At 56.2% G+C, this 23,812-nt stretch overlaps 1 protein-coding gene across 2 annotated transcripts in view; it reads left to right on the plus strand.

Moving 5' to 3' along the window:
* Nucleotides 1-23,812, plus strand: part of FAM53B (family with sequence similarity 53 member B) — a 45,385-nt gene that overhangs the window by 17,367 nt on the left and 4,206 nt on the right. For both annotated transcript variants that reach the window (XM_067000351.1, XM_067000350.1), the window contains one exon: nt 5,720-6,471. In XM_067000351.1, the coding sequence (XP_066856452.1) occupies nt 5,720-6,471 (752 nt within the window). The remainder of the gene's footprint in view (nt 1-5,719; nt 6,472-23,812) is intronic.

Below are 23,812 nucleotides of genomic sequence, written 5' to 3' on the forward strand. Positions count from 1 at the left end.
AGTCAAGAGGAGCGAGTCCCCGGCATGTCAGAGCATTGTGTGGTTGGTGCTTAATTTTTTAAGGCGTCTTTCCCGAACGCTCTTCTTGATGCCTCCAAACCTGGGCCACAGTCGCAAACCAACTCAACGCTGAAACTTGCTCAACGTTTTAAATAAGTCCCAGGGTTATGACGGCCCTGAGTGTGCACCTGGGTGAATATTTCAGGTCAGAGGGCCAAGAGGGAAAGCAGGGAGGTGAATAAACACAGCGAGGTTTGGAGTGGTGGCAGAGCAGCCTTGTGCTGTGTCCCATGGAGACAAGGTCCAAGTGCTGGGGCTTCTCACCAGCATCGGCATGGGGACACGTGGCTGCAGGAGGGAGCAGGAAGAGGTTGGTCTAGGCCCCCAGGGGTGCATGATACCCCACAGCCAACAAACCCGGCCGGCCTATGCTGGCAAGCCAGGGATTGTGCCAATATATGGCATAATGTGAATTTTCATGCCATTTGTTTCCTGTTTAAGTCAGCATTAGAGGCGGCCCTAAAGCTTCGTGTGAAGACCACGGGTGCCCCACTCTGTCTCTTGCCAGAGGGGATGTCATATACAGGGATTGCTCCCATTGCCAAATTCGGTATTGGTGGCCTCAAACCAGATCTAAAGGAGTCAAAATGTAAATGTCACAAATGTCGTGGTCAATGGGCACTCCGGCAGCATCGCAACAGGCAGCACGAGCCACTCTGCCAAGATCATTGCCTGCAAAAAGTTTGGAAAAACACTTTAAAGGGGAAAGGAGTAAACTGAGTCCCTCACATTTTAGATGTAAGATGTTCTAAACTCTGTAAGGATCTGAAAATTGGTTCTAGGTTATAATATAACTCAGTATATGAGTAAACGTCATTAAAGGCTTGATATGTCAGATGGTACAATGTTAGATCCACTTCTTTTGATTTTCAGATTTATTAATAACACTTTGTCAGTGGGATGACAGAAATATTAGTTAAAAGACTGTTGAATTTATAGTTCTAGGCATTTCATCTTTAATTTCCATCCTAGCAAAGGGCTACAAAAATAAACAAAAGCATTTTTCCCTCTTCTCCTTGATGGGCCTGTGAAACACCTGGGAGTGTAGGAATTGTCCTGTTACTGGATGGAGATTTTTTTCCTTCTCTTCCCTTGCGGTCTCCATCACATGTCCTCCAGCAAAAGAGTGCGTTAGAGAAAGAAGTGAGCATTTTAGAAAGTTTGGGTATTACTTTTGGCTTTCTGTATTGAAAATTTTCCGTCTGCGGGTGGACGGCAGTGGAAGCTGCACACTATTTTAACAACATGTTGGAAATATTGACCAGCTCCTCTTTAGCAGGTAAGTAAGAAGTGTTTGGCACCTCAATGGGTAGCAGCTGAGGAGCGGGCACGTTTTTACCAAAACGGTGTTGAATTTCCCTCCGATGTACACGATGTAGGCTATCAGCACAAAGAGCGTGCACACGTTGCCTGTTCTCAAGCAGTAGGTTTGGGGGCTGTTGTTTGCGTTTCCCCCTGAAGCGCAGCTCCGCGCGTTGTATTTTAATCTGATTTGTGCCAGGGGAAAGCAGGAGGGCCGTCAGGCTCTGTGGCGCTGCCTTCAGCTAATTGCAACCGTCAGATTTGTTCCACGTTGAGGAATCATCTCCTGAACATAAACAGGGGGCAGTGGAAAATACAGGCTGCCTTTTCCCCGGAGCGCGGGGGCCAGGAGACTAAAATTCGACGTGAACACCATGTGAAAAAGGGAGCTGGATGTGCACCCGCATGAAGAGAAATGTTTGGGTTAGGATCCAAACAGAATTTATCTGCCAAAAAGGAGGAAAAAAAATTGATTGAAACCCGTAATTACTTTACAAGTTGCTGTAATAAATTATGTATGAATGTAAATTATTTCACAGGAAAAGAACGTGGAGGAAACTTGAGCAGAAGGATCATGCATTATGTATAAAAAGGAGCTGTAAAAATATTATAGCAGCACATTTGTGCCGTTATAGTTAAAGTTGTGTCAGCATTTTGATTTTACACCCTTCTTCTCTGTGGTTATGAGCATGGCTGTTAAAATTTACTCCGTGTCATCAGAGGAACGCAGCCCCTCAGCAGGCGTTTCGGCAGCCGCCGGCCATCCCGAAGGTGCAGGGGAAGAAATGCAAACGTTTCCCTGAGCTCCAGGCTTCCTTTGGGGTACCGAGACCACAGATCAAGTTGGTTACTTCCACTGAAGTTTCAACAGGACCTCCTTCACCTGTGGTGCCCGTAGATGAAACGCCTGTCCTCGGTCTGCCGGTGTGTGCGCAAAGCTCGCCCGGCCCAGGCTGGCATGGGTGGGCTCCAGTCTCCGGGGTACTTGGAGGGAATGGGATCCCCCTGAGGCTCATGGTGCCCAAATCTTGGAGGAAGGGCTGCGGCAGGGCACAGGTAGCAGCAGGGCTTGGGGTGCCGCGTTGGGGCTGCTCTCAAGCTCTCCGTCGGTCTGGCCCTTTGGTGGTCGTTTGCTGCAGGTGGAGGGGTTCGTTCCTCCTCTCTCCTGGCTGCAGGCAGCGATTTCACTCGAAATTCCCTTGGGTGAAGTTTTCTGGTCCATCAGCGACTAATCTTTATGAATAGAACAGAACAGAACAGTTCAGATTAGTTGGAAGGGACCTGCAAAGATCATCCAATTGCCCGACCACTCGAGGACTAACCAAAAGTTAAGGCATGTTATTGAGGGCGTTATCCAAATGCCTCCTGAACACTGACAGCCATGGGGCATCAACCGCCTCTCCAGGAAGCTTGTCCCAGTGTTTGCCCACCCTCACGGTAAAGAAATGTTTCCTAAGATCCAGTCTGAACGTCACCTGGCTCAGCTTTGTGCCATTACAGTACAGCTACAGTAAACCCAGTGCCTTCATCTGATGGGAGCCAGCTGTGCAAGGATCTCGGGGCTGTTCGGACACCACCAGTCTCCTTGATTCCAGAACAAAGCTTCTGAGACCTCAGGACCTGGACTTGTTCAGTGTGGTGAAGGTTACCCGGAGAAAAAAGTGGATGTTGTTCCAAGTAAATCAGGAAAGGGTGAGATGGGGGTAAAACCAGAACTAAAGCAAGCTGCTCTAGATGAAAGGGTAGCAGGATTTAAAAGGTAGCTTGCTTTAAACCCGATAAAGCCATCCTCGTTTAGTTGATGGACACGTTCAGCAAGTGACTTAAAATGTTTAGTTTTATAGTTTTAAGTTAAAATCCAGAAGTAAGAGGCTCAGGCTATTTCATCTGAGGACACCGACAGCCAAGAAGGACCCATTTAACCAGGGGGAAGAGCTCCACGTGCCACAGCTACATCGGACCTTTGTTGCAAATGTTCTTCCATCGTTTTCCGATAGGCAAACGAGTGTTTTCCAGCAAAGCAGTTTACTTCTGAGCCGAGGAGTTCTCTCGGTGGATTTTATCCTGGAACAAATTGTTGCCTCTGGGTAAACCAAGCTGAGGTTTGTAATTTAAGAAAATTAATACAGGCTTAACTGCAGCAGTATTAAGGGCTCCACTGCAATTATCGTTATCAGTGTTCTCGGGACGTGAATCTTAGTCTTAAAAAATTGAACAGAAAAAGCCATTTTTCCTCACAGGGCTTTCCAGGGTCATTTAATTACACCCCCAACCCCTAGACTATCCTCATTTTTGATTTGTGCTTCCATTGGTGTCAGGGCAGACACTTTGCATTGAAAAAACATTTTGGGGGCTGCTGGGGGGTTCATGCTGGGACGGGCTGTGCTGCCCTCGTCCCAGGGGGTTAGTGGCAGCAGGGGGCCAGCACCAAGCACAAGCACCTCCTGGATGGGAGCTGCCCCGCCAGGCACCCAGCTTCCTACAGCACGTGCTGAGCACAAAGGAAAGAAGCAAATAATAACCTGAAGTCATTGCTCGGGTTAACAGCACGCTTACAATTTTCCTTGTAATTTTTTTTTTTAAAGATTTATAGCTGTTTGTGCAGGAGTAATGTTGGGAGAGGAAGGTATCCTGTATCCTCTCATAGAAGCTCGCTGTGGCCTGATGTAAAACGTGACGTCTGGGCCTGGGGGTCGTGGCAGCCTGCCATAAAAAATTAGCTTCTATTTCTGTTTCTTTTGTCTGGTGACCCGACCCGAGAAATCTCTCCGCTGGCAGCATAATAAGGGGGGAAAAATAATAAAGATCTAAACATAGATGTGATTGTTTAGCGCGGGTTTCTCACTTTTCATTGTGCTTATTGAAATGAGGAGAGCCACGGGTAAAGTATGGCACGGTGGCTCAGTGCGGCGCCAGGCTGCTCGTGGTTGGAGCTGGTTTGGGGGCAAAAATGGGAAAAGTAGCCAAGAGCGGTGTAGGGACGTGAGCTTACAGAGCTTACAGAGGCCCCGGGTGTGACCTCCCGGCTGGAAGCGACCTGTGCGAGGAAGCAGTCGGTACCGCTGCATCGTCCTTATCGCCAGGCTGTACCTGCAGCTGCAGGGTGGGTACGGCTTTGAACTCATAGCTCAGCTGTCTAAATGGAAAAAAAAAATAGAAAAAAAACTCTAAAAAAATGCCGTACAAGTTAGATACGATCACACGAAACTTCGCAGCGACGGTTAGCCGGCACGGTTTGCCTCTGTGTGCAGCAGCCGACGACAAAAGCAGTACCAGAGGTCTGTCGGGTGATTACTTTTTTCCATCGCAGCAGCCGGGGCTGGAGCCCTACCACGGTTTTCCTGTCGAGCATCAACTGCAAGTCTGCACAGAGCCCTGCTAGCCTTAGCAGCCCGTGCCAAGGAGCCGGGCCCCGACGGTCCTCCTCTTTCTTCTTTTATAGTCAGGGAACCGTGTGTGGGAATGAGCTCATCGTGCTTAAATCCTCTTTTTTGCACGGTCATCGCGGGGATCTCCGCGTGCAGCTGCAGCCTGGCTCGCGGGCTCGCCGCCTCGAGCCCGAAGTGGCTGTCAGCCCCTTGCCACGCACGTCTCAGACGCGGAGGGAACCGTGGATTTGGGAGGCGCGGGTTTCTCGGAGCTTGGCCCGCGGCGTCCCCAAATCCACCCGATGAAATTAACGCCTCCATTAACGCCCCGAAAGCACGTGGCAGGTCTTTTGTTGGAAGGCAAGTGGGAAATGGGCAAAACTGCAGGTGGGCAAATTCCTGAGCGTACAAACTGATCGAAAAAGAGAGGGAGAAAATGTAAACATCCAGCACTCAGCGTGGCTGAGAGCAAGACAGCCCGGTGGCTGTAGGGATGGCTTTTGGTTCCCTGTAGGCTCTGATGTCCTTCCCACAGGGAAGCAGTTTTGCCCCAACATTGCCTCAGCTTTGGGCTCTTCGCTTAATATTTTTTTGTGAACCTCTCGGGGAATTGTTGATTGTAGAGCCCAGGATGAAACGAATCCATCCGAGGCACGATTTATCGCAGAGATCTGGCGGTGACCGTGTCGTTTCATACTGCTGAATTCCCCTTGGCTGGTGCAATCTGGATATTCGGAGGCGTGTTTTTATCGGCTCCGAGCGGTTTCGCTCCTGCTGCGATTATCATTTTGTCTCTCTCTCTCTCCATCTACGCCACAGCAACCGTGCTGCTGGCGGTTTGGAAAACCGTATTCCAAGAGTTAATTAATTTGTACTGGAAAATGTCCCATATGCTGCTCTTTGTTTATGGACGTGGAAAGCGAGTCGCAGAATTAATTAATGCTAATGCCCGCGCGCGTGTGTGTGTGTTTTTGTCATTTCTGAACCAGAAAATGACAGATGGGGAGACCTCAGCAGGAAGTGTCCACTGCAGATCGAGCAGCCGGGCGCCAGCATCTGGGACTGCCTGGCGGACAAGGGCGAGGAGGGCTCGCTGTGGCCGCGGGAGGCCACCAGCACCTGCTCGGTGACCAACCTCATCAAAGACCTCAGCCTCAGCGACCCCCACGGCAACCCCTCGGCGCCCCCCAGCAAGCGCCAGTGCCGCTCGCTCTCCTTCTCGGATGAAATGTCCAGCTGCAGGACATCATGGAGACCCTTGGGCTCCAAGGTCTGGACGCCGGTGGAGAAGAGGCGGTGTTACAGCGGGGGCAGCGTGCAGCGCTACTCCAACGGCTCCGCCACCATGCAGAGGAGCTCCAGCTTCAGCCTCCCGTCCCGCTCCCACCCGCTGGCCTCCTCCTGCGACCACCCCGCGCTCGCCAGCCGCCTGGGCTGCCAGGCAAGGAAAACGGGGCCCAGCGGGCCGGGAGGCGACGCGTGGAGCCCCGAGGGCGGCCGGGCGGACATGCAGAGGTCCCTGTCCTGCTCTCACGACCGCTTCTCCTCCTCGGAGCCCGGCCCGCCCTCGGCGAGCAGCACGCCCGCCTCCACGCCGCAGCTGGGCCGCCGCGCCGGAGGGCTGTGCCGCAGCCGCTCGCAGCCCTGCGTCCTCAACGACAAGAAGGTGGGCATCAAGCGGCGCAGGCCCCAGGAGGCGCAGGAGCAGCGGCCGTCGCTCGACCTGGCCAAGATGACCCAGGTAAGGGGTGGGCAGGGGGCTCCGGGGAGCACGAGGCCCCTCGGGATGGGGGCTCGGGGCAGCGCCGGCCGCCGGCCCCAGCTCCATGCTGCGGTTCCCCCGGCTCTGGGCCTCCCAGCGCAGGGTGTCCCAGCGCGCTCGGCTTTGCTGTCCGTGATAAAACTCCTGGCTGTGCTTCATCAGGTGAGGCCGAGAAACACCCTGGCGTTTTCTCTCCTCGCCTTATAGCATGAACATCCCGTCCTATAAGGTCATTTTTCCCCCTCTTGCAAGGATGGGATATTTTATGGCATTTCATGCCTGGCAGCTCGATGGGTGTTCGGATGAGCTCATTCGTGTTGGAGGAAGTGAAGAGTTTTTCTTCTCCAGAAGAGCTTAAAAGATAAAAAGGGCCAGAGAATTACGTGTTTGGGTGACTGCAGGGGCAAAATGCAAGGCATTGCAGTCATCTTTTGATAAACCCCGCCAGTAACATTTAATATGCTAAGCTTATTTTATTAGCTAACAGGCCGGACAGGCAGTAAAAACGGCTTACACTTGCTGTTACATTTTACTAGCCACCGGTTGCAATAACACCACCGGCATCACCGAAGGCCTTTCCATTCCCTCGCGTCGGTGGAAATGTTTCTAAAATACGCGGCTGTGTTCATTGGTGCCGTACCCGGCGACTGCTTCTCTTCCTGTGGGTCTTTTTCCAGGAGGAGCTGACGATGACGAGGGTGGTGGGAGGAGGCACGGGGCCGCCGTGCCCAGGGTGCAGCCTGAGGCTGGAGGAGGGATTTTTGGGGACATGCATGGGGCAGGATTCACCGCCATGCTGCACCCGGTGCCATGCCGGTGTTTGCAGCGGGCTGGCTCTGAATGTTTTGTCCGATCATCAAGTCCTCCCCCCAGATAAGGTGGAAATGGTGGTGGTAGTCCAGGCATCTACTTGCCTTTTTTTCTCCCCTTCCTCCTTATGCTCTCTCCGTGCACAGCCGCTCATTGCTTCACCTGTACGCGCGGGGCAGAACGTCCCACAAGCCTGTGTGAGAGTTTCATGGTAACCCAAAGCCTGCAAAAGGCCCAAATTGCCTGAAAACTGCGGGGAGGGCAACTTCCATCAGCTGCCAGCGGCAGGGAGGGGGGCAAGGCAGGGTAACCCCAGATCGTCGTCGGAGTCCTGGGGAGCCCATCATGGGGAAGCGATACCGGGGCTCCTTGCAGGCTGTGTCTGACTGCAATTACATCGCTCTCGGCCAGAGGAGAAGTTGCAGAGCATTGGCCACGCTCCTCCAGCTCTCTCAGGAAGCTGCTTCTCTGCTTATTCCTTGCTTTGAAATGAGCGTTATGTAAAAAAAAAAAAGCAGGTTTTTGGCTTCCCGCTCCCTGCGAAATGACTCGGCGCGCTCTATGCATAGCGAGTCTTAAGCCGACCTGTCACTGATAGCAGGAGGTCTTGGCAGTCCCACGAGCATGATTAGGATTGTTCTTGGTGCTGCTGTTGCCACCCGTGCTGCTGACTGCAGCTTTCGTCGAGGCTCCATCAACAACCATGGAAAGGGGTTGGCAAAGCCCACGTCGTGCGGTGGATGGGGGGAGAGGGGAAGGATGTGGCCCCGAGCCCAGATGCCGGGACTGGGAAACGTGCTGCGCCTCTTTCTGCGTGCCCAGAAGTGGCCGGCGAAACCTTCCTCATCCACATTTCCTCCGACGGCGTTTTCTGAGACCGTGTTTGGAAGTGCGAGGCGTAATTGCAGTAAATGCAAGTTCGTACCTAAATGCACACGAGGGTTTAGGAGGAGCTGTGTGAAGGAAGGGTCCTATGTGCTTATCACAGGCTTTCGATGTGTCTGGGCAACTTTGGCGTGGAAAGACGTTTGTGCCACAGTTTCTTGCATGGGTGTGCAGTACCAAAATCGAGTGCAATAGCTAAACACGCAGAGCCGGCTGCACGTGTGCAACGGGGCAGCTTGGCGCAGTTGCCCACTGGTATTTGCTTGCCATGGCCAGAAGCTTGACCTGCAGCACTGAATTTGTTCAACACATCCTTCTCTACAAGCTGCTCACCTCTGAGAGGAGCTGAAGGCACTCCTTAGGTACTCAAGGTACTCGGGACCTTTCGGGATTAAACCAAAATGCCGAATGAGTTGCAAAGCTGCACGAGTTGATGGATTGCTGCACGTGTGCCCCAGCTGCGTCTGCTGGAGTACTCGGTGGTGAACAAAGGGAAGAGATAAAAGGAACTGTACTATTTTTATTCGCCTCGCTATTTTGAGAGTCTGCGCAATGGTTGCCATCTCGGAGCGGCGCTTGCGCCATGGGGAGATGAGCAAAAGAGGGTTTCTGCAGATTGCGGAGGAGGGCAAGCTGCAGGGTGGGGATTGATAGAGAAGAATTAAAAAGGAGCAGAACTCCCTTATACAAACCACGTTATTTTTAAAATTGCCATCCTATTGCAGTTCTCTTGGGTACAAGTCGCAGTCCTGGGCCTTCGTGGTTGCAGTTGTTTGTGTAGATGGGGAAAAAAAAAGAGGGGCTGTGTGCTCAGCAGGGGAAGGAGTGGGCAGGGTGGGAAACGGTCGGGGTTGGGCTCGACGGGGCAGGTAGCACCTGCTTGGCAGGGCTGAAGGACCCAAGGGGACACTGCTGGCGGCTGGGAGGGCAGGGAGAAGCCGTCTGTCTGTCCTCGCTCATCGCTTTGCTCCAGCCAGCCCGGGGGGCATCACAGGGAGCCCCGCGGGGCGGGCACCACGCTGTGCCGGCCGGCGGGGACCAAACTCCCAAGGTCACAGTCGTGGCGGGCTCCAGCGCTTTGATCCCTTATTAAGGGAATTAAAGAGTTTATCTTTCAAAATGCTCAAGGAGCATTTTTTTTTTTTTCCCTAAAAGTTCCATGTGATTTTTCTGCTCTTTAATTACCGGCCTTGGCAAACGAAGGGCTGGGAGAGGGAGGGTGGCCGGTAGGGAAAAGGAAAGGAAAGGAGACGGTCCGCCCTGCCCTCACTGCTGGCAGACAGACCCAGGGCTCAGGGCGTCACCAGCTCCGGGTGGTGCCAACCCCACCAAGGGCATCCCTTTGCCTTCTCTAAAAGTCATCGTGGCAAAATTGTTTCTGACATTTTCCTACTGAGCTGAAAGCAGGGGGGGATACGTGTCCCAGCGAGGCGCAGGCCCGCTGCGGACTTACAGACTTAACGGCCCTGGAAGCGCAGTTACTTACCTTTTGCCATAAACTGAGCCCTTTCACTTTTAAGAAGTAGGCGGAAGAGTAACCTCAGGCAATTAAAAAAAATGAGTGGTAAAAATAATTGAATGCACAATGAACCTTCAACGCAACCCCAGCCGGATCATGCCCACAAGCGTTGTGAGCTGCTCCTGGTGACGCGCGGAAAGGGCTGGCTTGGTCTTTCAGAAGAAAAGTGACGCCGAGGTTTCAAAAGAAGTGCGAAATGAGCCAGCAAATCCCAGCCTGTCTGTTGGACCTGTGAGCCACGCCAGGCTATACGCTGATACATGCCTGAAGAAGGACCTACAAGGATGTAAGATCTTTACAGCTTTAGGAGGGTGAAGATGCCGCGAGGCCGGGCAGTCGCCGTGCTGTGGCACGGCCAGCTGCCCTGCAGGGCCTGGCGCCAGCTGGTTGCAGTCCTGGGGCTTCCTCGGCGAGCACGAAAGGTTTGGGGCCAACCTGGAAGCTCCTCCCGAGCACTGGGAGCTTCTCCCAGAGCCACCAGCTCCCGCAGCCCGCAGTTGCGTTTGCTCATCCTGCAAAAGTGAAACAATAAAAGGAAACGGGCTGAGAAGCGGGGACAGCACGAACAAAGGGTTGTGGTTACGAAATAGTCGAGATGCTAAAAGCAGCGGCGTGTCACCGTACTGGGTGCGTTTGGTAATCGGATTGCAACAGAGAGGGTGCTGGTTGTGCAGCAGCAGCGGTTTGGCAAGAGGGAGGCGATGCGGCCTGCGGGGATGTGAGCGTGGCCGTCCCCCGGCAGGATGGGGGAAGAGGCAATTCCCTTCCTGCAGGAACAAACAGGGGAAATGTCCCCAGACAGCTGAGGGCAGAGATGCTTGGGGACAAGCTGAAGAGCCTCAGATCCATGTGCTGCACCTCTGGGCAGCGGTTCCCCCAGGAAGGGCAGCGGGAGAGGGGTGCCCCTGGGTGGCCACGGCACCTCGCGCGCCGCTGCGGACCCTTTGCTCCACGCAGTGCCCCTCCTGCTGCTGCTGGGCTTTCTGCGTGAGGCTGTCCACACCGGGAAGGATGCCTGCAGGTTCGTTTTGCTCTGACGTGGGTGGCTCATGTAACGGTCGGTGAAGGAGGGGAGCATCCGGGCGCTGGCTGCCACCTTTCAGGAGCAGGAGGTGCGATGGGCTGTCACCCAACTGCATCGGGTGGCAGCTCTGACCAAAATATTGCCCCGGCCTGGATGCTTGCACGAAGCTGGGCAGCACAGGGCAGAGCTGCTCGGGAACCACCTTTGCTGTCCTCCGAGGATGCCGTGGGTGGTTTCAGGGCAGAGCTTTTCCATCGTCAGACCAAGGGGGAAAGTTTGTCAGCTGGACAAGGCTGCGGGGGAGCTTGTGCATGGACACCCCGGCTGAGTCAGCGGGAGCTTCCCTTTCCCTCTGGCAGACACCCAGCCCAGGCACACACTTACGATTTGGATTTCCTTGCCTTTGACACAGGCAAGGGCCCCGAGAAGGACAAAACCTAATCACTCATCCATCCAAAAGCAGCTCGGTCCGTGTTCCTTGAAAACCGTAAGCTTGAGGAGGAGTTGCTATTTTCTCTGGCTGCTTTCCTCCACCTCAAAAAATCCTCGGAGCCGAGGAAGCGACGCCTGAGCAACCTGCGTTACTCAGCTACCCTCAAGCACGAGATCAGACGGAGACAGCTGCCAGGGTGGGTCGTGCTGGGCAAGGAGCGATGCCATCAAGGAAGGAAGCCCCGCGCCGCGGGGTGCGAGCGCTGCGGCAGAGGGTGACCTCCACGGCATCCCCCCATGTCGAGAGCAATGGAAGGAGAAGAGGGGGGAAGTAAAGCTGATGTCTGTTCATGGGCCGGGCTTTTCCTCGTTCCTCAGCTGGGTTATGAAAAGCTTTTCACGTGAAAGCACAGGCTGCCTCCACGTGGGAGGACTGGCACGGAGGGACGGAGCAAGACGAGGCAGGTTACGGTGAGCATTCTTGCCCTTGGTGGGGCCGGTTTTCGGGGTGTGGGGCAGCGCGTCGGAGCCCTCCCCAGGAGGGGAGCCCTGTGAATGCCAGCTGGTTCCTCGTGGGCAGCGGGAGGCGCTGGGACCAGCGTGCTTGAGAAAACCACGTGGATTTGGTTGCTTGGCTCGGTATTCCCTCGGGTAACTTTTAATGACGCTCCAGGAATGAGACCGGTTAGGTAATTTCAGATGAAGAGCCTAAATAATGGCAGGGGGTCCGCGTTTCCTCTCCTCGAGCCTTGGAGGGGGTAGAAGTGGCTTTGAAACGTTCATTTCACATACGGGGAAACTGAGTCCCTGGGGGGAGAGGCAGAGCTGGGCACCCAGCCTGGGTGCTGGTGCTGGCTCAGCACCCGGCTCTGGCAGCCGACCGGTTAAATTTTTGCTCGTGCTGCTAACCACATGTGTTTATAGGCCATAAACCCGGCACCATAATCAAAATAAAAATAATTTGACCTGAAAGAAATGTTTTCTTCATACCGAGAGGGCTATTTGGGCCAGGCAGGAGGCGTTGAGGCAGAAGGGGAGGGAGCTGCTCCTGGAAGCAATTACATGGCCGCATAACTGGGCTAATTAAGAAAGGGCTCTAAATGTTAAAGTTCGTCTGGGAGGGAGAATACTTGGAAAAACATTGCCTCTAATTCCTCAAAGCCCCCGCTGCCTGTTTTTGTCTCTTCTTTCTGCCTTTTCCTTCGAGGAGGCAGGCCCACATCGCTCCGCTTCTCCTTACCGGTACGGCCCCGAATCAGAGCGGCCTCAGCGTCGGGCAGAAACCAACCCCCGGAAACTACTGTCCTTGGAATAATAACAATTTGGGATCCAAAACGGTCGGGATCGTATTTTTCCATGAACCGTGTGGTTTCTCAAGCATTTCTTCTCATACCGCCGGCTGGGTGCAGTAACAAACTGGGAAGAGGGGCAATGCTGAGGGGTTTTTTTGGGGGCCTGGCCGAGCCCCCCGGGGCAGAGGGCAGCAGGAAGGGGCGGTGGGCACGGCGGGGGCTGCCTGGCCTCGCTGCCACTGCCCCTGTGGGACACGGGGACTGCGTGCCGAAAAGCCTCTCAGGTTTTGGTTGCCTTGTTGGACTCGTCCAGGGGCTGGCCCTGGTGGTAGGTGCCGTGCTTGCGGAGCGTGCTGGGCAGCTTGCTTCCTCCACACGGGCTCTGGAGGGCTGCAAGGGAGACCAGACACGTCTGTCACGGCGAGCGCCCCGGGATGGAGTCTGAAATCGTCCCCGGTCGTGGCAGAGTGGGCCCTGGCTATCTCTCGCCCATTCTGTTTCCTGCCTTGTGACATGTTGATAGCGCTGTTATGGGGAGATTTTAATTTGTGTTAGCACGTTTCCAAGCGCAGCTGACCTTTTTGTAGATTTTTTTTTTAAAAAAGTGAAGCATTTCTGTGTGTATTTGTTCAACACTGACCGCGCTCCCTGCAGCAGCCAACCCCAGGAGAGGTAGCCCTGGCCTGCAAGGGAGGGTGCTCTTGTGTGCAAGGCACCAAGCCACGGAAAGATCCAGAAGTCTGTGTGCTACGTGCCTTAGCACCTCTTGCCCGTACCAGTTGGATGTTATAGGAGATATTTGTTCCTGCCGGCTGTAACTGCATGGCCAGGATCTGGTGATACAATGGAGGGGTGGCACCTGCGTGCCGTTCCTGATGGCTCCACAAGATGTTGGCTTCTCTGCAGTACTTCAGAGCATTTCCAGTGTGAGGAGCTACCTCCGGCAGAGCACGGAGCTCCTCCCATCACGTTTTCTCCAACTCCCGTTTCCCGCAGGGTTTGTACCTGTGAACACCGAGCAGTCCCTAACAGCTGGCAAAATACTTCTCCTAGGTGCAGCACCTTATTATGTTTATATGGGACAGAGTAAGTGCCATAAAACGACCAAGGGAATTCACATTAGCTGTGCACACCCATCGCCACGTGGTCGTGCATCCCCGTGGTGCTGCAACCCCATAAGCAGCGGGGCAGGCGGGCTGTGTGGGTTGGATGGGGCCCTACTGGCGGCGGTGGGCACCAGCTCAGAAGGGGACGAGGATGAAGCCCTGGGCCTGCTTCAGAAGGAAGGGCTGCAGGAAGGACTTCGTGCCCGAGAGCTGCCTGTCATGGGGAGGGTGCTGCTGTGCGTACAATGGGGCTGTTCATGCTGCTCGCAGGCTCAGCAGACAGACGGTGCCATTCATGGGGTGGCTTCGCTGTCCTCCGAGGAACACGTGGGCATGGAGGCATTGGCACCAGCGATCGCAAGAGAGGCCTGAAACATGGGCAGGTGGTTCCTGCAATTTGTAGGATTAAAGTGGGCTTCAGTCTGGGCTGGAAATTCAGAGCGGGGCGTGTAACGTCCCTGGCGGCTAGGGGCAGGCTGCCCCGGCCCTCTTTCCCCCCCAGACTCAGGAGAAAGGGTCAGTCAGTGAAGTTTCAGTGAGGGTCAGTAAGTGAAGGAGCTCATACGCTCCCAAAGCTGAAGTAAAGAGCCCAGCAGCTAGCAATTCCTCGGGCTGGCCTTGCTGCTGCGTGGGGAAGAGTTTTAAGCTGTGGGGTGGGAAAACCGATCTGTCCTGTACCGTCCTCTCCTCTTCTTTCTTCCCCATCCACCGTACTCTTCCCTTGAGGGGTGAAACCCTCTACACTTCCACGGGAGATTTTCTGAGTGAATTTTGGCAGCTTTCTGGCCTGCTGGCAGCGTGGAGCTGGTGAGCTCGGCCTCGGCCCGCCTCAGCGCCTACTCAAGCCAGTGGCAAGCGTTGCCAAAAGGTAGGACAGGCGAAAAACTGGAGGCCTTGAATTCCGGCCGTATCCCAGGAAATAGCCGGATATTGATGTAACTTCGGAGAGAGGTTCCAGCTTCCAAGCCCCAGTGTTTTTTAAATAAACACGAATGAGAGACTGCGAAGGTCACTTTGCGGCCCGGTGGGAAAACGCGCTGGAACCGAGCGTGGGTTCGGGATCAAACGCGAGCGGCGTGGCTTGGAGGGGCACAGGGCCTCGGAGGCCGGCCGGGCCGCTACACACGCTGCCGTTGGCTTTTGTTGCCACTGTATTTTTGTCTTTTAATTTAAAAAACACATGTAGGAAAAAAAAAAAAAGAGATTATGTTCATAAGGGTGCTTGTGCTGGCAGGAGCTGCCGATGCTTTCCCCTCCCTGTCCCCCTGTCAGGCTGCTCCCCGGCCGTGTGCCCACGCTGCCGCCCTCGCCTCGTGGGCAGCCTCACCCTGAGGTGTTTCTGTGGCTGTTTGGGTGCTTTGCTGCAGATTTCTCCTACGCCGTGCTGAAAATAAACGCCCTTATGCTCTAGATCAGCCTAGTTCAAGGCTTTTAGCACGGAGGTTAAAGTGCGTGCACTTTGTGCACAGAGGGCAGTATGTAAAGGGGAACGGATGGTTCTGAAATTATGGCACTTCTGTGTTTGTGTGCAACCAAAACAGCAACATCTGCAGTGCCAGGACCAGCACCCGTGGAGATCCCACTCCCCGGGACATGCTGAGGCGTTGGCAGGGAGGCCTGCTGGTGGCCATTTCAGGCAAGGTACAGCGGCACGGGCAGAAGACGCTCGCAGGGGGTGATTTATTGCAGCAGGCTTCTATTTTAGTGGCGTGACGGAGCTTTTAATAGCAGTAACATGTCATGCAATGACATACATTGTTTTGATTTTACAGTAGAAATAGTCCCATCTGCTTCAATTATGAATTCGTGACTCACCAAAGAAAATTGACGGAAAACGAAGTTTGCCGTGGAAGCAGAAGCGGGCAGTGTTTGGGGATGTGGGCGCTGCTGCCATGAGATCGGCATTGCAGCACGCACCGGGGCACCCCGGTGGTTTTGGGGCCGCGTCCCACTGCCCCGTGCAGCCTGGCCCCGTCCCCGCTGCCGGCTCCGTCCCCGGTGCGGGGCTGCAGGGTCAGGCGTTGGGCCTTGTGTGCACTCACGTGAGAGGACGGGGCTGGAAACGCAAACAGAGCTTGGCAGTGTCTGTCTGGAACGGACACAGGATCCGATTGTGTCCCGAAGACATGCATCTGATGCATCACATGTCTGGTTTAACCCCCGGTGTCCGGGCTCGCGTTGTGTGCAGACCTGAAGAATAGCTTTCATACCATACACGCACAGGGATCTAGGCACAGGTCACCGTTGCCCCTGAGGCCTCTTGAGTCTTTCTGGAGACCTTTGTGCTCAGGATGGGGTCCGAGACCCTGGCAGCACCTGCAGATGCCAGCTTTGACCTCAGGTACCGTTTCCTTGCCGAGCCCAACGCGGTACCTGACTCATCCTGAGCTCCTGCTTGCTGAAGTCTTTGCAGCAGAAGCCAGCAGAGAGATCATTGCAGCAAAAAAATCCAAAAAAACCTTTGGCAAAAGGATTTTAGCTCCCATGCTCAGGGAGGCCACCATCCCCGTTGTCCCCACGAATGGCCAGGCTGTGCCTGGGGCTGGGAGCTCCGGCCATGCTTATTTTAAGCCGCGTCTGTTCTCCTGGCTGCCTTGGCACGCAGGCCAAGCCGTGCAGCACTTCCTCACCGGCTCCTGCCAGATTCCCGACGCACTGACAGACTCGATGTTGGCAGCCAAAAGCAGTTGTGTGTGCTGCTTGAAAAGAAAAAACGCCGAAAAAACAAGCAAAGGATTTCTGGGCTCACCATTCCCTTCCACGTTTCTGACGAACGATGCGGTGGTGGGATTTGCGGACAGCAGTCGGGTTTCTCTCCCTCTCCCCCCAGGTGTGCCGTTCATCGCATCCTCTCCTGTCAGAGGATGCTGAAAATGCACTGAGGAGATTGCACGAGCCCTGCACTTTGCCAAAAGCACAGGGTTCAGGACGAGGAAGCAGGTCGAACACCCTGCTCCACAGAGGCAATATTTACTCTGAAGATCTCATCGCTTCGGTGCCCGGCCGGCAGATTTGCGTCACCCAGCAGCGGTGCGGATCCGTGCCAGGCGCCCTGCGTGCAGCCCCGCTCCCCGTTTTATCCGCGTTTCCTTGTGTCTCCCTCGAGGAACTTCGTGGGGCTGCTGCCTGCCTTGCAGATAAATTATTTGCTCAGCGCTTTGAGGGTGTTATTTATGTGCGGCTTTTTATTATTGTGCCAATGACAGTAAATTGCCACATGCTGACTGCGCGCAGTAAATCGCCGCACGTGGCACACGGTGTCAGGTCCCTGTGCAGACAAGTGCCACCAGCCGTCACGGGTCCCCTCTCCGGCAGAGTCCCAGCCTGCTCCATCTCCCCGGGCCGGGAAGATGCTCCATGGGTTTTCCCCACCACCACGGTCCTGCCGTGTTTCAGCAGCTCAGGAAAACCTTGGCTGTGCCGTCAGTGCGCCATGCTCCGTGCCGATGTGCACCCGTGGCGGCTCCAGCCAGGGGAAGGACTCTCGGGGCCGTGCCAGGAAGAGAAACGAGCCCATCGTCCTCCTCTTCAGTTTTGCTCCATTTCATTGATTTTTTGGCAAACGCAGCCTCGACGGTACGTGACTGTGCAAAATATAGCACTGGACAAAGCGCTGTTGACTCATTTGGAAAATGTTCTGCTTTCTCAAGCCATTTTCCACAGCTTCCTTTTCTGCGAGCGAGGAGACTGGCAGGCCGGGGCAGCTCGCCGTTTGCTCCCGCGTACACGTACCCTCGCGCAGATGTTTCCTGGCCCTGCGGCCACAGGATCCCCTTTGGCACATCGTCCTGCCTGGCCTCTCCAGCGTGGGCTGCGGGCGCCTGGGCTGGAGCATCCGCGGGTGCTGGCAGAGCCGGGGAGGTCACAGGGTGATGGAGGCACCGGCACCAGCGCGGTGGCAACGTCGTTCTCCCAGAAGGCAGAAATTCAGCAGTAGGTGTGTGCCGTTTCGGGCCGTCACAAGGGTTGGTGAACGCTGGTTTTGGGGTGCCAGCATCTGAGAGCTGTGGGCGGAGCAGGGACACGGGGGCTGGTCCCAGGCTGGCTCCTGGGGTGGTGGCAGGAGCGCGGTGCCCAGGACTGCAGGAACACCGGCGCCGAGCCCAGTTGGCTGTTTGGGAGCTGTTGTTTTTGTTTGGGAGCCTCAAATAAAGACTTCGTGCCCCTGCTGGGGAGCGGGCGTTGGTGAGGCGAGAGGGTCCCGGTGTGCCTGTGCCGGTGACACAACTGGCGGGGGACACAAGGCCGCGTGGTGGCACCCCCCGTGAGTTACAAGAGGAGAAGTCGGGTGGGAACGCTCAGCAGGAGCAGGTTTCCACTGAGGTGGGCCGTCAGGGAAATCACGAGTCCCACAGAAAGCATTTTGTCAGAGAAATTCAAGGAGAGGTTTGGAAGTTTGGTTTTAATTTCCGTAATGCCTTGTGTTGTAATTAAGGGTACGAAGTGAGGCCACTGTAGTATAATAATAGCACTTCTGTGCCGCATATAATGCGAAGAATATGAAAAAGGAATAGGGCTGAAACTCTCAAAAATGTGTTTTTACCGAAAGAAATCCATATTATTGACGTTTCATCTCAACTTGGGATAAGCCGGGCTATCAGCACCTCTGAACTTCCCCAGAGATAAGCCACTCCAGCCCCCGAAGCTTTACCAGCCCTGAATTCAGGCTCATACACCGCTCATCCCAAAGCACCTCCGTCTCCATCCGTCACGCTGCAGCGACACGGCGGAGAGAGCAGCTCGGCCCCGACGCCAGCACCTCCTCCAGAGAGGACCTGCAGCCTCTGGGCTCCTGGGATGCAGGGGAGAAGCCGGAGGGGCTGTGGAAAACCCGCCGCTTCCAAAACGTATGTAAACGCATATTTTTGCAGCCCCGCTGGCAGGAGGAGCCGCCGGCGCTGGCTGGAGGTGCTCAGGCTGCCGTGCGTCTCCGCCGGCCGGGCTGTGCTTACTCTGGCGCGGGTTCAGCAGCCCCGGCGCGGGCGCCTGGCAGCCGGGCATCCCTCCAGGGGCACGGAGCCCTCCAGGGGCAAAGCCCTGAGCTGTGGGATCCCCGCTCTGCCCTGCAGGGACGGGGCCGTGGGCACAGCAAGCTGGGCACCGAGGGAATCGCTGCTGGAGCTCTACGATGCCCCGAGCGAGCGCGTTGCTCCAGCGCGTTCTGACGCGGTCGGTGTCTGTTAGGGAAAATATTTGCTCTTGGCAGGAAACGAGGATTTCCTCCAATTATCGTTACGAATGGATACTGGGCCGAGAGGCTGAGCCCCAGCGTGCGGGATGCTGGGCACGGGTGGGACGGAGGAGCCCCGCCGAGCGCCGCCGCCGCTCGCCGGTTTCGTGCGTCTCCCCGCCCGCTTTCTGCCTCCTGGGTTTCGGGGTTACGCCTCTTCTGTGTTTCCCTGGGGCTGTGCGGCACCAGCAGGATTCCTGCTGATGGCTCACGCAGCGGCTTCTTCCTTTTGCATCAGTGGAAACCTGCTGAAAATCCTCACTGTGGTTGGGGCAGCTCCAGAGCTCCGGAGACGAGAATAAAGCTGCGAGTGGAACCAGGTTAACTCTCCCAGTCCCAAAGGCAGCGTTAATGCTGAAGGCTGCATCAAAGCTGCCTTCTTTTATTTTTGTTGGTTTTATTACTGCGGTGTGAAGCAACTTGGTAGGATAATAGGTATTTCTTTGCCTGCTCGTGACAAGCTGTTTTTCACACCAGGCAGAATAAAAGCAAAATTGTCTGTGAAAGCTGCAGACCTTCAACGCAGCATCCACGCAGACAGCCAAACGCCGGTGCCCGCTGGTGCAAAATTAGGATCGGGGCCGTGTAAATATTTCCTTTCGTTAGGGGATGAGCCCTCCCCTGGCTGGCCGGCGCCCCGGGACTTGTTTGGCAGCGCGAGGAGGAGGGTGCCTGCACACCGAGTTACTGCTGGGGACCCGCACGGGATTTTGGGGTCAGTAATGCCCGAGGGATGGCCCCGGCTACCCGGGATGGAAATGTTCTTCCACTTCTTTCCCCCGTGAGCTCAGCAGCGCACTGCACCTGGAGCTGTGCCCGCCGGCAGCTCAATGCCTCGATAGATACACGCGGAAAAAAAAACGTGGATGGGTTTGAGCTGCCTGACGCAGCAACGCCCGGGCCTCTTCCCCAACCTCTAACCCGGCTCCGGCCCCGCAGCAGACACCCAGGGCTCAGTTTGAGTTCCGTCTCCCCTATAACAGCCCTCTGTGTTTTTTCTCCTCAGGTATTTCGGTCGTTTCTTCCCCGACACTCCATCCATCACCGGGAGCCCGGCCCGCAGGCGGCAGTGCCGGTGTCAGACCTGCAGCCCCCCGGCGGCGGTGTTGATTTTGGAAGCGGGGGCTGCAGCGGCTGGCAGCGCTCAGCCGTCGGGGGAGGCAAAAAAAACCAGCGGGCGGGGCGCTCGCCCTAAAACCAGCCCCGGGAGAGCTCGGCCTGGGGATGAGGTCTGAGGAAACGGTGAGGCGGAAGAGCCTTGAACCCTAGCGAGGCGCAGATGTGTGCGCGTGTGCCTGCTGTGCGCCACAGCGGCGGCCGCGATGAGGTTACGCAGAGCTTTAGAGACAAAGGAAGCCCGTTTTTGTCTGCAGCCACGGGGTGCTCGCCGGCAGCACGAGCGCGGGAGCGTGCGGGACGCAGGTGCCGTGCAGGACGTCGCCGTGCCCCAGCCGATCAAAGCGGCAGACAGCGATCGAGGACTGGGGGCGAGGGCGCCTTGCAGCAAGGGGCTGACAAACAGGAGGCGTTCGCCTCCCACAACGAGCAGGGCAGAGGGGTCCCCGCGGCTTCGTTCCACCAAAGGGCGGCCGGGACGGGGACACTGGCGTGGGCTCAGCAAGCCCTCTGCAGCAGGGAGGCGGCGCGCCTCGCCGGTGCCTTCTCGCTGCGGGTTATTTCCAGCTTTCTGCAGAAACTGTAGCGCAGTGTGCTAACGGGAGGTGATGACAGCCGAGTAGGTAGGGCCGGGATCGCTGACAGCTCGTAGGGTCGCACCTTCGCTGAGAAAATTGCGGCAATAACCTGGCAGGGTGGAAAAAAAAAAAAAAAAAAAAGGGGGGTTGTGCAAAAGCCACTCTGAGCGTTTCACCACGGGGCTCACGGGCGTGCTAATATTTATTCTAGCGCAGGCACCGGGGTCTCCTTGTTTGAGGGAGACACGTTTCGGGGAAAAACTCACAGTCGGTTATTTTATGAGGGGGAGAGTTTTACGGAGAAGTGTTACCGAGGAATTTCTCCGCCTTTCTCGCTCTCGGGGCTGCCAACATTCAGCCCGCATCCCTGCCTGCCGGGCACACAGGCAGCAGGAAGGAAAAACCTATGGAAACTTGCTCCAAAACCTATGGAAAAGGATGGATGCGGGGGGTGAACCAGTTCCTGCAGCTCCTGCCCCTCAAAATCCCGAATAAAACCTGGAGTGGAAAATGCGAGGGATTTCAGGGGCACTTGTCCTTCGTGGCCCAGCGTCGAGCAGTCACTGTGTTCGCTGTTGGCCGCTTCTGGAGCTCCTAGCTTTTGGTCCCCGCGCGTCGTGGAGCGTCGTGGAGCACCAGCACCCCCTCTGCGAGGCGGACAACGCGCCCTGAGCCTGCCCAACACCGCGCAAGAAGCTCTCGGCTCCGGTGGCTGGCCGGCGACGGTGGCTGGCGGCTCCGCGGCTCGTTTCAGGCGGTCAAAATTTTCTCACTCGTGTCTTCAGCCAGTTCTTCAGAATCCGGCAGGGTGTCTGGGTCCCTGCGTGCTCCTGGGGATCAGCAGCAGCCTTGCCGCCCTTCGCACCCATCTCCTCTCCGAAGGGAGCTGGGAGCTGGGCTCGGTTAGCAGAGGGCGGCGAGCGGAGGGAAGGAACAACCTTCTGGAAGCGCCAGGGTTTTATTTGTGAAAGGGATTTGCACTTCTGAGAGCACTGTTGACTTTCGGGAGCCGTAGGCTTTGAAGTGCCCAGATCACTTTCGGAAACACGCTCGCAGGTTTTTCTTAAGTACTTCGAAAATGCCTCTCGTGTCCTCGGGCCTCCTCCGGGCGCGGCGGGAGTTACAGGTTGGCCGTTGACCAGCGCGCGGATCTCTGCGGGAAGCGTCCTAGAAGGCAGGCCACGTGGAAGGGCACAGCTCGTGTTCAAGGTCTGGAAAAGTTCAAGATTTGGCCGGCTGCTGCCTCATCCTCTGTGACGACCCGTTTTACTGCGGCGCGGCGCTCAGCGTAGTGCCCAAAGCCTTGCACACCTTGGTGCGGATTCAGCCCCATTTGATTTCGAAAGAAATAATCGGAGCGCGAAGGAGGCTTTGACCTAAATCCCACGGGAGATAACATAAGGGGATGATGTGGCTTCAGCCAGAGCCCGGGGTAGGTTATTTTGGTAGAGTTACTCCCGGCTTAGCTGCGTTTGAAAAGTACCCAAGGAACAAAGGCCTGGAGCGAATACGCCTCCTGTTCCCGGGAACGCCGATCGGGGAGTTTGGGGCCAGGCTGGCTCCTGCCTGAGGAAACGTGCCCCGGCCTCTCGCTCGGGGTGCCTGCTGGCCGCGCGGCACCGAAACTCTCCCGGTTACTCCAGTGCCTCTTTGTCCTGGCTCGTGGAGAAGGCCTGGGTGGACACGGCGCGGGGACCTGCCATCCCCCAGGCACGTGAGTGCCCAAACGGCTCTCTTACAGCCTCCTCCTGCCGCAGGCGATGCCAGCAGTGACTCCAGTTTGACAAGGCGCCTAACCCACATCTCCAACCCAGCTGGGCTTCGTGTCCTAGTCGCCTGGCCTCGTTCTTCCCCCTTTTGGTGTCTTCAAGCTAAACCTCACCCTTTTTAGACCCTTCCTTGGAGGCCAGCTCAGCTGCACTCCCCCTCCTTGCTGCTCCGGGCTCTTGAAGAGCTGCTGACACGCGGCTTGCAGATTTAACCAGGCCTCTAACCCACCACCCAGGCCGCTCAAGAAAATACGGACTGATGCCTGGAGCTGGTGAGGCCTCTGGGGAATCCCCTTGGCTCGTTCATCCCACCGAGACGTGAGCTGCTCATAACTCGTCGTGGTCTTGCACCTTTGCAGTAGGCCTCTCCTGCGGTCAAGGCCTGAGCCAGGTACCCGTGCCGGGGTCTTCTCGTCACGTCTGTTTGAGTCGACTCTGTACAAAGCCCACCCCAAGACGGGTGAGGAATGTCGGAACCAGGAGCCCCCGTCCACTGCACATATGCTTCAGCTCTCAAAGCACACGTAAATCCCACGTGAGCAGAGGAGAGCTTATGGAGACGGGAGAGCCGAACGCTTGTTCATGGAGTTTCTAAGGATCTCGGGGCCATGGGTTAGGTGAGCTTCTACAGCTAGCAAGAGCGCTCCTTTCCCCCGTCATTTCGTGGATGCACATTTGAAAGCTGCCCGCTGGAGCACCGGGACATAAATAGTGAGCAGCTTTGTCGGGGTGGGAGCACACGCGTCTGCTCTGCGCCTGGTTCCCGTCGGTGCCTGCCCCTTACGGGGTCCTGTGTGGTGCGGTGCAAAGCCAGTCCTGGCCGTATGGGAGAGGGCGCCCCGGGGCAGCTGGAGCACAGGGCTGACGCCCGCGGGTCGCGGCAGAGGACGAACGCCCCTCCCCAGTCCTGCTGCACCACCCAGGGAAAAAAAGGGGGGGAAAACGACTTCTTCAGCGCTCACAAGTGCCCCCGGGGCACAGCCCGAGCACGTTGTCTGGCGTTTGGTCTGGTGCAACGCCTAAGGCCAGAGCGGTGGGTGCACAGAGTGGGCTAAAACAGGCACTTGGGGTAGGATGTGGCCAGGCCGTGTTGCTGTGGAGCGAGTGCTTGGTGCCGCAGCGCCTCACGCTTGGTTTGCAGCCCGGCCTCTTGCGAGGGCGTCCGCGGGCTGCTGAGATGCTCCCCGGGCTCTCGTGGCGCGTCTGCCTTCTGCCTGCTACGGGCACGTGCGCGGCCCCGCAGCCAGCATCAGCAGGGTGCCGGCTGTACTTCGCCTTGCGTCGCTACGTAGAGGTTAGTTTGCTCCTTAAAAAGCAAAGCGGAATGGGTGCGGTCAGGTGCTTGTGTTGGTGCCTCCTGGGGAGGCTGTGGGAGCTTCACTGGGGGGGGGGGATTTTGAATGCTGGCAGCTCCTCATCGTCCTTAGGATTTTGAGGCCATTGTGAGGAAGTGACAAGACGTGAACCACATCGAGTTTTTGGGAAAGGCATCGGGCCACGGAGCCTTTTCCATGACCGGGATGAGAGGCACAGAGCCCACCTTGGGGTGCCTTTAATAA

Source organism: Anser cygnoides, chromosome 7 (assembly GCF_040182565.1).
Source record: "Anser cygnoides isolate HZ-2024a breed goose chromosome 7, Taihu_goose_T2T_genome, whole genome shotgun sequence".
NCBI lineage: Eukaryota > Metazoa > Chordata > Aves > Anseriformes > Anatidae > Anser > Anser cygnoides.